This window comes from Microcaecilia unicolor, chromosome 2 (assembly GCF_901765095.1).
Source record: "Microcaecilia unicolor chromosome 2, aMicUni1.1, whole genome shotgun sequence".
In the NCBI taxonomy this organism is placed as follows: domain Eukaryota; kingdom Metazoa; phylum Chordata; class Amphibia; order Gymnophiona; family Siphonopidae; genus Microcaecilia; species Microcaecilia unicolor.
Window position 1 is genome coordinate 72,872,318 of NC_044032.1, and position 15,841 is coordinate 72,888,158.

A 15,841-nucleotide genomic window follows, 5' to 3' on the forward strand; every position below is an offset into this window, starting at 1 on the left:
CTGGCAAACTTCAGACGGGCCGTCACATGTGCCTTCCGGAGCAGGGGGACCTTGCGGGCACTGCAGGATTGCAATCCGTTATGTCGTAATGTGTTACCAATGGTTTTCGTGGTGACAGTGGTCCCAGCTGCCTTGAGATCATTGACAAGTTCCCCCCTTGTAGTTGTAGGCTGATTTCTAACCTTCCTCATGATCAAGGATACCCCACGAGGTGAGATTTTGCGTGGAGCCCCAGATCTTTGTCGATTGACAGTCATTTGTACTTCTTCCATTTTCTTACTATGGCACCAACAGTTGTCTCCTTCTCGCCCAGCGTCTTACTGATGGTTTTGTAGCCCATTCCAGCCTTGTGCAGGTGTATGATCTTGTCCCTGACATCCTTAGACAGCTCCTTGCTCTTGGCCATTTTGTAGAGGTTAGAGTCTGACTGATTCACTGAGTCTGTGGACAGGTGTCTTTCATACAGGTGACCATTGCCGACAGCTGTCTGTCATGCAGGTAACGAGTTGATTTGGAGCATCTACCTGGTCTGTAGGGGCCAGATCTCTTACTGGTTGGTGGGGGATCAAATACTTATTTCCCTCTGCAGAATGCAAATAAATTCATATACTTTCCACAATGTGATTTTCCGGATTTAATTTGTGATGTGCTATCTCTCACTGTTACCAATAACCTACCCTTCAATTATGGGCTGCTCATGTCTTTGTCAGTGGGCAAACTTACAAAATCAGCAAGGGATCAAATACTTATTTCCACCACTGTATATATTAACTAATGTGATCTGTTGTTCATTGATCTTTCCCGTAACCGCAATACATCGTCCTTGGCTCTCCAGGAAAGTTTGCTCATGAACAAAAGGTACCCTTTCTTTAATATAAATTGCCAGACCTCCCTTTTTCCCCCCTCTAGGGTCTGTCAATATATAGTTCTGACCCAGGTTTTTATATTGGATAAGCCGTACATCTTTCCTTTGGATATGTGTCTCCTGCATCATGATAATGTCCCACTGCATTTTAAGTATCTCCCTGCTTACAATACTTCTTTTTTCAGGTGTATTCAAGCCATTTACATTCCATGAACCCACTGTGATCCCACCCTCTCTCCCCCCTCCCCTCCCCACCTCCCCCCTCCCCCCAACCCTTCCCCTCAACTGGCCGCTACAACAAGCTGCCAAATTTCCCCTAAGAAAGTGTCGTCCCCTGGGGATCCAGGCCCCCCTTATATCCCCCACACATTCAAACCTGCAGCCCCCTTCATTCATTCCAGATATATTCTATCCTAATCGTACACATATGATCAGTTAAACATTACCAACATGGTATCACTTACTACAAATGGTCAAATGACCAAACTTTGCGCCCGGGCATTAGCCCCTCTACATTGGTCCATTCAAGTGTCCCCTTGCTGCTCCAGACCACGCTCCTTCCTCACTCTGTTTGTGCTGTTGCCCCTTTTCCCCTGCTGGAGCCATCTGCCTGGGCTAGAAATGTTCTCTCCATTGCCATCCTTAGTGGGAACTCGTAACTTCTCCGGTAGGTCCGTGCATCCCATGTTCTCCAGGATTTTCCTTGCTGCAACCGGATGTTGTATTTTCCTTGTCTGATTCCCCACCGTAACCATAAGACCACTGGGGAAAATCCATCTATAGCGCAGTCCAGTCTTTTGCAGATATCTCGTCACTTCGCGGAATTCCCGCCTCTTTTGTAAAGTAGATTTCGCCAGGTCTTGGAAAATCTGTATTTTAATGCTCTGCCATTGTATGTCACCCAAAGCTTTCCTCCAAACAGTCGCCTTCACCTGGAAGTCATGGAAGCAGGCAATGATATCCCTGGGGTTCTCCCCCCGCTGTGGTCCCAGACTCCGGTGCGCTCGATCAATTTTAATTTCAGTCTTATCTGTACTCTCCTGGGGATCTCTCCCTTGACTTAGAATAAAGTTGCAAATCTCTTGCACCACTTTCGTAGCTTCCATATATTGGGCCTCCTCAGGCACTCCTTTAAAGCGCAGGTTCCCCCTTCGAGAGCGATTCTCTAGATCTTCCATCCTAATCTCCATTTCCTCACGCTGCTGTTTCTCCTCTTTAACTGTTTCACCAGGCTCTGCACCCCCGCCTCCATCTCCTCCAGGCGTTCCTCAGTCTCACCCATGCGGTTACCAATGTCTTTTACTTCTTCACGCAGTTCTTTAACAGCAGCGTGTATACTATTTCTGGTATTAATCATCTCCGATTTCAGCTCCTGGAACCATTTGATAATTTCGCTCCTCTCGAGTTCCACCTCTCTGCCGCTCCGTTCCTCAAGTTCGTTGTCCGACTCGGGGTCCTCCGGCGCCATTTTGTTTTCGCGCGGAGGCAACACTGCCGGCACTCTGCTTCCCGCTTTCGCCGATTCAGCCGCAAACTTGAATTTTGAAAGTTTCTTTCTGGCTGCCATATAGTCTGGTAAGTTCAACCTATCGTCTACGGAAATGAAATCCGTCTACTGTGGGGATTTAACAGCTGATTTCTTCGCGTCCCCACGGAGCTCCAAATTAGAGCTGCTGATCACATCGGTGACGTCACTTCCTCCCTAATTTATTTATTTATTTGTTGCATTTGTATCCCACATTATCCCACCTTTTGCAGGCTCAATGCTTTCAGGACTTCTGATCACCTTTTTGTATTGTTGTCAGGTCCTCGCAGAGGGTCTCTAGCTTCTAAAGCCACTATAGCCCGTTGGCTTAAGGAAGCCATTTTTTCTACATATTTGCTATCTGGTTGGCATCTGCCTGACGCCTTTAAGGCACATTCCACAAGAGCGATTTCTTCTTCTTGGGCTGAGACGAGAGCACTCTCTCTTCCAGAGATATGTAGTGCAGCTACTTGGGCTTCTAAGCTCTCTTTTGCCCGTCATTACAGGCTGGATGTGGCTGCCAGGTGGGACGCGCTTTTTGGAGCACAAGTGCTTGCGCGTGGTGTAGCTTGTTCCCGCCCTATCTAGGGATTGCTTTGATACATCCCATTCGTAATGGATTCATCTGCTGCTGATGACAAGGAAGGGAAAATTAGGTTCTTACCTTGGTAATTTTCTTTCCTTTAGTCACAGCAGATGAATCCATGATCCCTCCCTGATTGACTCTGTTTTGTGTTCAGTTTTTCCTGCAGACATGTTCCCTCATTGGGAGAAGTTGGAAAACAGTCTTCAGGATTTCTGTTCTACTACAGGAGGTTGAGTTCGTCCCTCCTTTGTGTTATTGCTTCTGTTCTGGGGCGTTCGTTCGCTGTGAGGAAAGTTCATGTTATGCTACTTTGCGGTTTAACACTGCTTTGGAAGCTTCAAAATACTGAGAGGCAGATGGAGCTATCTGTCCTAGAGGCACTATGGTTTCCAGTGTTCTCTATCTCCCCCTGCTGGTAGGTGGACACAACCCATTCATAATGGATTCATCTGCTGTGACTAAAGGAAAGAAAATTACCAAGGTAAGAACCTAATTTCCCCTTACTTAAGTTATGTGTGTAGTTTTTTAAATGTGTTTTTCAGTGCGTTCTCTTGATATTTTCATGCTTCTGTTAAGGTTGATGGACTCCTGATGGTCTTTGCCAAATCACGGCCATGTCAAGTCCATAAAACCCACTTGAAGGTGTGTCATTTGTACCTTATTCCATCTCTCTGACTACATTTTTTGAAGGCATTAATAATCATGGATAAATATGATCCAGTTGATCCTGTGTAGTTCCTCTTGATAGACTCCTGAGGAAATTCCAAAGCCATGGGATGGGAGGCAGTGTCCTATTGTGTCTGAAGAACTGGTTAAAAGATAGAAAACAAGGAAGAGGTTGGTCACTGTCAGAGTCGAAATAGCACACAGACCTGAAGCACATTGTATGTTGTTATGTAGAAATTAATTTGTAGCTTTTTGTTATATCATTGATTATAATAATAATGTAGCGTATTTTGACTTTGTCATTTATAGCTCAAAATATATTTATTGCAAATATGACCTCTCATTGAAATGAGTTTGACACCTCTGGAGTACTTCATGGAGTACACAAAATTTTCCAAAGGTGTTCTTTACCTTCAGTTGTTGTTTGTAGGGATGCAATACACTTGACTCGTACGGTGATTTGAAAACATTTTCTCCTCCTTCCTGATTTCCTAATTATTGCACTGAATGGTTTCTGATTTTTAAACAAAATGTAATATTAGACAAAGTGAACCTGAATAACACAACATGAATTTTTAAATTGTTACTTCATTTATTTTAAGACACAAAGAGGCATATTTTCAAAGCACTTAGCCTTCCAAAGTTCCATAGGATTCTATGGAACTTTGGAAGGCTAAGTAAGTGCTTTGAAAATATGCCTCAAAGGTTCTCATTTTCAAAGCACATAGACTTATGTAGTAACCTGTGTGACTTTGTAAATCTGTGCTTTGAAAATGAGTCTCAGTTATCCAACACTGTATTACTCATATGAAAAAATAACTGCCCCTGCCCACTCTTCTTTGCAGAACTGTTTTAATTCAGACACCTTTGTTGGTTTTCATATATGAACTTCTCGTTTCAAGTTCTGCCACCACATCTCTATTGGGTTCAAGTCAGGACGTTGAGTAGGCCAACGCAAAACTTTAATTTTGTTTCCCAGCCATTCTGGTGTAGACTTGCTTTATGTTTTGGATTATCATCTTACTGCATAACCCAGTTATGCTTCAGCTTATGGATGATGAATGGACATTTTCCTGAATAATTTTCTGGTACAGTGCAGAATTGTTCCTTTCAATAATGGCAAATATTCCAGGTCCTGAGGCAACAAAGCATCCCCACACTATCACACTTCCACCATCATGTTTGACTGTTGGTATGACTGTTGGTATGATCTTACTGTGAACAACATACATAAGAGTAGCCATACTGGGTCAGAACAATGGTCCATCTAGCCCAGTATTCTGTTTTCCAAACAGTGGCCAAGCCAGGTCACAAGTACCTAGCAGAAACCCAAATCCTGGCAACACTCAATATTACAAATCTCAGGGCAAGCAGTTGCTTCCCATGTCTGTCTCAATAGCAGACTATGGACTTTTCATCCAGAAATTTGTCCAAACCTTTTTTAAACCCAGATAGCTAACCGCTGTTACCACTTCCTCCGGCAAAGAGTTCCAGAGCTTAACTATTCGTTGAGTGAAAAAATATTTCCTCCTATTTGTTTTAAAAGTATTTCCATGTGCAATTGTATATTTGCTGTATGCCAGACATAATGAGACCTGTGATAACCATAGAGTTCTACTTTCAATATATATGCCCATAGAATATTATCTCAAATGTTCTGTGAGCCATGTGAGAATGCACTTTTGCTTAATAGTGTCCTTGAATTGCATAAAGGAATTGACTAGATCTCATTGCTAGTTGTTTGAAATTTTGACTATTAGAGACTCCCTATTAACGTAACATCGTATGCCTCTGAAGCAGGCACTAGCCAAAACACGGCCATGTCGGGCAGGTGACTTTTGTACTGAAAAGTGATCTTTAAAGACTTTTTACCATACTGATTTGTTTCTTGATTTTTTCCAACTCTGTCTTCTGAATGTAGATTTGGATTTTTTTTGCCTCTCTGACTTTTTTGATACATTTCAGCAGCTTCTTTTCACATCTCTTCAGTACTTTCCTTTGATAATGACATAACATTCTTGTAGAAACTTTGTGATGACTACTTAACTCTCATGATAAGGTTCAATATTTAGGGTCCCTTTGCTAACATGCGCTAATGGATTTAGCGTGCACTAATGATTAACACGAGCTAAATGCCGCACAGTCCATTATATACCAATGGGCTGCATGGCACTTAATGGACACTAATTTGTTAGCACGTGCTAGATCTGTTAGCACACCTTAGTAAAAGGACCTCATGGTGAGATTTAGATTCAATAGGGCTGACTGAAGTCAAGCCTGAATGTGTTCAGTCAACTGAACCTAATTAGCAATTATATTTTCTAAATTGGTTGATTAACTACGGGGGCAGTTACTTTTTCACATTGGTGATAGGGATTTTGGATAACTAACACAATTTTTAAATTACTTCATTCATTTATTTATTTGTTTACTCAGGTTTCTTTTGTCTAATATTACATTTTGTTTAAAGATGAGAAACTCTTCAATGTATCACACATGGAATAGTAGAGGAAGTCCGTGGTGAGAGGACTTTTTCATATCACTGTATTTCTGTTGCTGACCTTCTCCTGAAAAAAATTTTTGAGTGCATTTTTATGTGGGAGAGTGAATATGTAGGGATTTTTTTTTTTGGGCGGGGGATGGAAATGCGTGTGCAGTGCTTTCTGTGCTGAGTGATTTTTTTTTAGAAAGAGAAATCATATATGAAATGCTTTTTAGGTGGCTGCGGGAGAATATGAACAAGTAAATTTATGTGTTTTGGGGGGGATGTGTGTACGAGAGAACTTGGCAGGTGGCAAGAGACAGAATTCTTTGGGGGGTAGGGAGGTCAATAAGTGTATGTGTTAACCTTTATTTTGAGATGTATGTGTGTGACTGCGTGGGTAGTCTTTTAAAGAATTTATGGGAAGGTAGAGATAGCGATGTGTTTGGGAGGAAGATTGAAAGTTTTCCTCATGCTGTTCGGTATAATAAGAATGTAAAAATATAAGACTAGCCATACTGGATCAGACCAATGGTCCATCTAGCCCAATATCCTGCTTACAACAGTGGCCAATTTATTTTGAGATGCATGCATTTGACTGTGTGGAGTGTGTGGGTAGTCTTTTAAAGAATTTATGGGAAGGTGGAAATAGAGATTTGTTTGGGAGGAAGAGTAGAAAGTTTTCCTCATACTGTTGGCTATAATAAGAATAGCCATACCAATGGTCCATCTAGCCCAGTATCCTGTTTCCAGCAGTGACCAATTTATTTTGAGATGTATGCGTGTGGTGACTGTGTGGTTAGTCTTTTAAAGAATTTATGGGAAGGTGGCAATAGCGATGTGTTTGGGAGGAAGAGTGGAAAGTTTTCCTCATGCTGTTGGCTATAATAAGAATAGCCATACTGGGTTAGACCAGTGGTCCATCTAGCCCAGTTATCCTGCTTCCAACAGTGGCCAATTTATTTTGAGATGTATGTGTGTGACTGTGTGGGTAGTCTTTTAAAGAATTTATGGGAAGGTGGAAATAGAAATGTTTTTGGGAGGAAGAGTGGAAAGTTTTTCTCATGCTGTTCGGTATAATAAGAACATAAAAATAGAAGACTAGCCATACAAGGTCAGACCAGTGGTCCATCTAGCCCAGTATCCTTCTTCTAACAGTGGCCGATCCAGGTCTCAAGTACCTAGTAGAAGCCCAAATAGTAGCAATATTTAAACAGTGGGAACATAATCCATAACTTTTATGATACACAATTTTCTGCAGCAAATAAATTTATACATGCAAGTGTCTGTGCTTGTAAAGATGAAATTTAGAGATGAATATATCATAGGCACATAAGATGTTCCTACAGTGCTTTGTTATAGAGAATGTCTAAATTTGATGAGAGGATGTGCTGAGAGGATGTGCCCACTTTGTATTCCTGTTCCTGTTTCCATTACTTTTACAAGAAGTGAAAGGAGTACGAGAGTCATATGAAGTGATGTCAGCAGGATGGTAACACAGGCAGTGAAACACAGTAGCCAGTCAGCCATTAATCTACAGTGGTAACACTAAGGAGGAACTTGTAAAACTCTCTAGCACCTACTTGTCCTCAAGATTGAAAACAAAATCTGAAGAATTGGATTAATGATTTTGTGATCTGATATGATGTAGCTTACCTTCCCACCCTCCAACTCCCCCCAAGCCCAGTTCCTCTTTTTTCCCCTTTCTATGGATTACGCTTATCGTCCTCAGTTCCCTCAACCTGTAACCTTGGGCCTGTCTTCAGCTTCTCTTTCTTTTTTTCTGTGCATATCTAATATACTGCTAAAATGTGTGTTCCTATCATCACCAGAAACTGTCATTCTCTGAAGACAAGCAGGCTCCATATTATCTTACGTGTGGGGGGTCGTCCGCGACGGCCCAGGAGACCGGAACTTTTCTTTAGAAAAAACTAGAAGTTTGTAGAATGCTTCATTGTGCTGGCGCAAGCCGTTTCCCACCCACCCAATATGCGAGCCTGACTAAACCAGTTCTTTTTTTATCCGCACAGCGAGGGAGTTTTGTGTTTCGCTGCTTCTCGTTTTTTGCTGGCCCAGGAGAACGTTTTTTTCGCGTTTATCGTGCCCTTCTTGTTGTTGTTCTTGTTCTTCTTCTTAGTTAAAAATTAAAAAAAAAAAGATTTTTTTCCCCTTATTTCTTTAGTTTTTCCTCAGATTTTTCAAGTTTCCTTTCTACTTCATGGCGGCTGCCTTTAGGCTACTCGGTCGCATCTTTTCCCCCTTTTTTTGTGCCTTCTTAATTAGGCACAGTCGAGCCTTTTAATTTCGCCGAAGTTATTTTTCTGCCCATGTCATCGAAGACTCCTAGCGGCTTCAAACGCTGTACTCGCTGCAACCGGACCATCTCGAGTACTGACCCTCGTGCGTGATGCCTCCAATGTCTTGGGCCTGATCATCTTCCAGCTCCTTGTAAGCTGTGTAAGTTAATGAAGAAAAGGACCCAGGTGGCTAGAGAGGCTTAGCGCAAGAGACTTTTTTCTGATCGGCCCGGTCCTTCGACGTCGACATTGACATCGGTACCGAGGTCGGCGTTGTTGACGTCAAAGGAAGCAGCACCGAGAGTCCAGGTAATGGCTGCCGCGAGACCACTTCGAGCTGGGAGCAGCGAAGCATCGAGTAGGTCTCCACCCATCTCGAGGCCTACTGCTATGCAGGCCCCCCAGGATCAACCTGAGTCGAATCCGGCCCCGAGGAGGCGTGAGGATTCCACGTCCTCGTCGATGCCGAGGAGTGTCGGTGATGGGCGTCGAGCAAAGGCGAAGAAGCACAGTCATCGATCTTCCAGACACAGTACCGGGGAGCCGAGGGAGTTGGCACCCGAGAAGCGTCGGCGCCGGGAGGACCGCTCACCCTCCATTCAGGAGGTGCCGATGCTTCGGTCGTCCGGCAGCTTGGTACTGGCTCTCGAACCCCCTCAGGTTCTTGCATTGGCTCCTGTAAAGGGCCCACAGTCTTTTCCGATGGCAGATCTCGATGAGCGTATCCAGGCCCTTCTTCCAGAACTTCTGGAAGGATTGCTTCGTCAGTCTGCCTCGGTGTCAGGGGTGCTTGCGCCTCCCGTGCCGACTGCTGAGATGGCATTTGGGCCATCACCTGTGCAGAGGTCCCCACCCTCGGTGCCGCTTGCGGTACTGGAGCCGGTTGCCACCTGGGTTGACTCCCCCTTGACGGTGGAGGAAGCTTCGCTGGAGTCCAGGCAGGGGTCGACTTCTCGGCATCCCCCATGAGGACGTCGGCCCTCGAAGTCGAGACAGGCTTGGGTTTGGGCTGCTCTGAGAGAGCTTCTGTCCAGTACCGAAGAGGAGCGCTCATGGGGAGAAGAGGAAGACCCCAGGTATTTTTTGGAGGAAGAGTCCTGTGGGCTTCCCTCTGATCCTACTCCACCCATTGAAGTAAGAAAGTCTCCACCTGAGAGTCTTACTTTTTCATCCTTTGTACAAGAAATGTCTAAGGACATTCCATTCCCTATGGAGGTTGTGGATGAGCCCAGGGCTGAGATGCTTGAGGTCCTGGATTATCCTTCTCATCCTGCAGAGGTTGCAACGGCCTCCCTGCACAGTACACTCAGGGAAGTGATGATGTGGAATTGGTCTTGCCCTCTCTCTAACTCAGTGGTCCACAAGAAGTCCGAGTCCCAGTACAGAGTCCATGGAGAGCCTGTAATGGTGAAGGCCCAACTTCCTCACGATTCCATGGTGGTGGACTCTGCTCTCAGAAAAGCCAAGAGTACAAGAGACTATGCCTCGGCGCCCCCAGGCAGAAAGTCTAGGACCTTGGATTCTTTTGGGAGGCATACGTATCAGGCTGCAATGCTCGCCGCCAAGATCCAAACATACCAGCTGTACACAAGCATCCACTTACAGAACTCGGTGAGGCAACTGTCCAGTTTAGTTGAAGCACTTCCTCCGGAGCTTGCTGAACCTTTTCACCGGGTGGTCAGGCAGCAGATGGCATGTCGCAAATTCCTGGCCAGGGGGGCTTACGACACTTTTGATGTGGCATCCCGAGTAGCTACTCAAGGTATAGTGATGCGCAGATTATCATGGCTGCATGTCTCTGACCTTGATCTGAAGACCCAGCAGCGAATGGCGGGTGTTCTTTGCCGGGGGGATAATCTCTTTGGAGAGAAAGTAGAGGAAATGGTTGAATAGATGAAAGCATCATGATGCCATGGATTCTCTCTCCCGACGGACGTCTTCTGCTATTGCCTCCTCATCCAGGAGGTTTTTTGGAGCGAGGAGGAGTGCTCCCTATTCTTATAATAGGCGTAGGTACACTCCTGCTTCTCGGCAGCCGGTTCAGGCTCAGCCCCAGCATGCACGTTCTCGTCAACGCCGTGCGCCAAAGACCCCTAGGGCTCCCCAGAAAAAGTAAGGGACAGGCTTTTGACTGGCTCCAGTGCAGCATAGCCACAGTAAAAGTATCCGTACCGGGCGACTTGCCTGTCATGGGGAGGTTGATATTTTTTCACCAAAGGTGGCCTCTTATAACCTCCGACAAGTGGGTTCTTCCAATAGTCCAGTTAGGATACACACTCAATCTGGCATCCAAGCCTCCAAATTGCCCACCGGAAGCTCAGTCCTTCAGCTCCCAGCACAATCAGGTACTTGCAGAGGAACTCTCCGCCATTCTAAAGGCCAGTGCGGTCGAACCCGTTCCACCAGGGGAAGAAGGGCTGGGATTCTATTCCAGGTACTTCCTTGTGCAAAAGAAAACAGGGGGGATGCATCCCATCCTAGACCTAAGGGCCCTGAACAAATTCCTAGTCCGAGAAAAGTTTAGGATGATTTCCCTGGACATCCTTCTTCCCCTGATTCAGGAAAACAATTGGCTATGCTCTCTGGACTTACAGGATGCCTATACTCACATCTCGGTGCTCCCAACTCACAGGAAGTACCTTTGATTTCGACTGGGAACTCAGCACTTTCAGTACTCTGTACTACCCTTTGACCTAGCATCTGCGCCCAGGGTCTTTACAAAGTGCTTGGCAGTTGTCACAGCATCGCTACGCAGACTGGGAGTGCATGTGTTCCCTTATCTCGATGATTGTTTGGTGAAGAACACTTCGGAGGCAGGGGCTCTAAGGTCCATGCAGATGACTATTCAATTGCTGGAGCTACTGGGGTTTGTAGTAAATTATCCCAAGTCCCACCTTCTTCCAGTGCAAAAATTGGAGTTCATTGGAGCTCTGTTGGACACACGGACGTCTCGAGCTTATCTCCCCGAGTCAAGGCCAGTTAATCTTCTGGCCCTGGTATCCTCTGCTTGAGCGTCTCAACAGATCACAGCTCGGCAGATGTTGAGACTTTTAGGGCACATGGCTTCCACAGTTCATGTAACATGGCACGTCTAAACATGAGATCAGCTCAATGGACCCTAGCTTCCCAGTGGTTTCAAGCTGCGGGGAGTCTAGAAGATGTGATCCAACTGTCCACCGACTTTCGGAATTCCCTTCAGTGGTGGACAATTCGATCCAATCTGTCCTTGGGACGTTCATTCCAAATTCCTCAGCCACAAAAAGTGCTGACGACGGATGCATCCATCCTGGGGTGGGGAGTTCATGTAGATGGACTTCACACTCAGGAAGCTTGGTCCTTTCAAGAGAAGGATTTTCAGATCAACTTCCTGGAATTACGAGCGATCTGGAACGCTCTCAAGGCTTTCAGAGATCGGCTGTCGAATCAAATTATTCTAATTCAGACAGACAATCAGGTTGCTATGTATTACACTAACAAGCAGGAGGGCCATGTCTCGGCTCATTATAGTAGAGCCATGGCTGCATCAGTGGCTCACTTAAAGTCCGCCTCCATTGAAGAGATTTGCAAGGCTGCAACGTGGTCATCAGTCCACACATTCACATCTCACTAATGCCTCCAGCAGGATACCCGATGCGATAGTCGGTTTGGGCAGTCGGTGCTGCAAAATCTGTTCGGCGTTTATAATCCAACTCCACCCTCCTAGGCCTATTTCTGTTCTGTTCCAGGCTATGCTCTCACCTAGTTCAATTTATTTTCAGGTCAATCTCTGTTTCGTCCTCGCCGTTGTGAGGCCCTATTGACCAGTGTTCATTGTTTTGAGTGAGTCTGGGGGCTAGGGATACCCCACAAGTAAGAATATGGAGCCTGCTTGTCTTCGGAGAAAATGAAGATACATACCTGTAGCAGGTATTCTCCGAGGACAGCAGGCTCAATATTCTTACAACCCTCCCTCCTCCCCATTGGAGTTGTCTTTATTTACCTTCTTTGCTTTTTATTTAACTGGTTTAGTCAGGCTCGCATCGTGGGCGGGAAGCGGCTCGCGTGTGTGCGACGGAGCATTCTACAAACTTCTAGTTTTTTCTAAAGAAAAGATCCGGTCTCCTGGGACGTCGCGGATGATGACCCACACGTAAGAAATATTGAGCCTGCTGCCCTCGGAGAATACCTGCTACAGGTATGTATCTTCATTTTTTCTGATAACAGTATCAAAACTTTTATTCATTTTCTTATCACATCTTGCTTAGATTAGTGCAGCCTGCTCCTCACAGTTTTCATTGAATAATTTCTGAACTGTACTGTCTATTCAGAGTTTAGCTGTGCAACTTGTTCAGTGTCACTGCACACACACAACCTTTGATCTGCAGTTACTACATTGGCTACCTATCTGTTTCAACATACAGTTCAAACTTCTTTTTTTCACCTACATGTGCTTTCATTCTGCATCTACTCACTACCTCTCCTTTTTCCTTACACCCATCCTCATGAGCATCACTGTTTTTCATTTCGCTGCCTTTGTCCTTCTCTGCTGCCAGCTAGGAACTCCATGTTTTCCACCTTGCATAGTAACATATAACATAGTAACGTGGTAATGATGGCATATAAAGACCTGAACGGTCCACCCAGTCTGCCCACCAAGATAAACTCATTTTACATGCTATACATTTGTTAAAGACTTGAGTTGGTGTCTCATGCCTCCTTTTTGAGGCCGCTTTTAAACCTTAATCCTTGATTATGGCCTTGATGGGTTTTACCATGTTCTTAATAAATGAAATTCTCAAAGTATTTTCTTCCCTATGATTTCTTGATTAGATTTAAGTTCTATAAAGTAGGAGTCCTAATGGTACTACAGCATTGCATGTCTAATTAGTACCATGGAAATTAGTAGTAGTAGTAATAAATTTAATTGTTTTTCACATATAATAGGTAGTAGACAATGCTTTATCTAGGAAACTTAAGCTACTTAACTTGTATGACTTAGGGAAGACTTTTTCTTTTAATTGTACAGTACCATGGACCATAGTTTCACATTATTTTATTTTGCGTTACCAGGTGGTTAGACTTCATGGATCTCTTGGCTTCTGTCAACCTAATGAATTGTATAACTATGTAATTCTGATGTTAAAACAGTTTTATAAAATTGCTTAACGCTAAAGATAAGCAACAAAAGATTATTTTGATAATTAGTTATTACTTTTAGCATTATCAGAAAATTATGGATGGGCAAATAAAAAAAAAAAAAAAACAAGTTAGAAACCCTTGATAAATAAGTTACTGTGTAGGGGGGGAGTCCTGGTACATTGCTGGCATTTCTTCCTTCTAAATTTTCATGCCTTGAGGCAGGGTCACATATATAATTGTGTAGTTTTTATGTTTTATTTTTTCTTACCTTTCTTGCTCTTCATTACTAGGTAGCATTGATCAGTCAGTGTTAAAAGAGCTCCCTCCTGAGCTCGTGGCAGAGATTGAATCTTCCATGCCACTTTGTGAACGTGTAAAAATGAACAAGCGCAAACGCAGCACAGTTAATGAGAAGCCTAAATATGCTGAGATAAGTTCTGAGGAAGACAATGACAGCGACGGAGCTTTTGAATGTAAGTAGCAAAGTACATTGTCACACCAGAATAACTCCTCTTGCAGAGACCCCTGATAGTTCCTGGGGGGAAAAATATATAAAAAAAAAACAAGGAACATTGAAGAATAGTGATTCTACTAGTTTCTGAACTAATGAAAAACAGAGCATATTATTTAGAACATAGATGTATATATATTTTCTCTAAAAACAAAGAGGTCCCCTCATTCTTGCAGATGAGTGACACTACCAGATGGTGCTGATGCAACAGTTTCTGGAGGACTTTCTGTTGAAGTATTCAGGATCCCTTAGGATATGCATTATCATTCCCACGTGTGCATTGCGTGCTTCATATTGCCTTTCTTTGTTAGAACTGATGATTATATTTACAGAATTTCACTGAAATTACTTGTTTTGTGGTACTTTTTAGTATGTTTTTAATTCCAGCTTCCTTCTTTCAGGAGTTGTGTGTTAGGGGTTCCTCCCCCCTCCTTTGCTTTCTGTTTAAAAATATTGAAAGCAGTCCCTCTGTGGGAATAAAAGGCAGGTATAGGGATAATATGGATAAGGAAAAACTAAGCAAATACCGTATTGAAGAATAACATAACATAGTAACAAAGTAGATGACGGCAGAAAAAGACCTGCATGGTCCATCCAGTCTGCCCAACAAGACAACTCATGTGTGCTACTTTTTGTGTATACGGCACAGACCGTATAAGTCTGCCCAGCACTATCCCCGCCTCCCAACCACCAGCCCGCCTCCCAACCACCGGCTCTGGCATAGACTGTATAAGTCTGCCCAGCACTATCCCTGTCTCCCACCACTGGCTCTGGCACAGACCGTATAAGTCTGCCCAGCACTATCCCCGCCTCCCACCATCGGCTCTGGCACAGACCGTATAAGTCTGCCCAGCACTATCCCCGTCTCCCACCACCGGCTCTAGCACAGACCGTATAAGTCTGCCCAGCACTATCCCCGCCTCCCACCACCGGCTCTGGCACAGATCGTATAAGTCTGCCCAGCACTATCCCTGCCTTCCAACCTCCAGTCCCGCCTCCACCACTGGCTCTGGCGGTTAGGAGGCAGGGATAGTGCTGGGCAGACTTATACGGCCAGAATTTTCTGAAGAATAGGTCTTCAGAAAATTCTTAAATTTTTTAATTGAAGACTTAGTACATAGTGTGAGAGCTAGTTGATTCCAGCGTGAGTGCTAAGCAGTGGAAGGCTATCGATGGAAAGAATCTAACTGAACCACGGAAATGGAAGGAATAACCAAAAGGTTAGGAGGAGCATAAGGAAAAAGCAATGATGAGGGAAAACAGGGTATACTAGTGAAGTATGCCTTATGAGTAGGAAGAATTTTAAGTTGAAGTCTACAGGTGATGGGGATCCAATGCTGCGCACTAAGAAGAAGGGCCACATGATCTTATTTTCTAGCCCCATGGATTAATTTTCAACGCTGTATTTTGTATTAATTGTAGTTAACATGTAAAGAGGTCAGTCTGCCAACAGCAATTTACAGTAGCTGAAGCAATTTAATATAAGATCACGTAGTAAGGTATTTAGTGCTTTGTCATCCAAAAATAATTTGAGGCTGTATTTGCCAAAGGCCAGCAAAACATTTTTGAGTAACCTGAGAAATGTGGGAGCTGAAGGATAATGAAATATGTAAAATAACCCCAAATGAACAAAGGAGCTGAGTCTATCTCTGGCTGAAAGGGTGGTGAAGTAAAGCGGTTAGGGAACCATACCGCTTTACCATATATCTTCAAATTTCAGTGGATTAAGGATTAACTTGTGTCAAAGAATCCAGGAAGAAAGCAGGAGAGAAATCTGAAAGCTAGCATCCC

General features: G+C 44.1%; 1 protein-coding gene across 1 annotated transcript in view; it reads left to right on the forward strand.

Moving 5' to 3' along the window:
• Positions 1-15,841, forward strand: part of NIPBL (NIPBL cohesin loading factor) — a 1,064,356-nt gene that overhangs the window by 380,341 nt on the left and 668,174 nt on the right. The window contains 1 exon segment of the mRNA XM_030191924.1: positions 13,830-14,012. Within this exon segment, the coding sequence (XP_030047784.1) occupies positions 13,830-14,012 (183 nt within the window).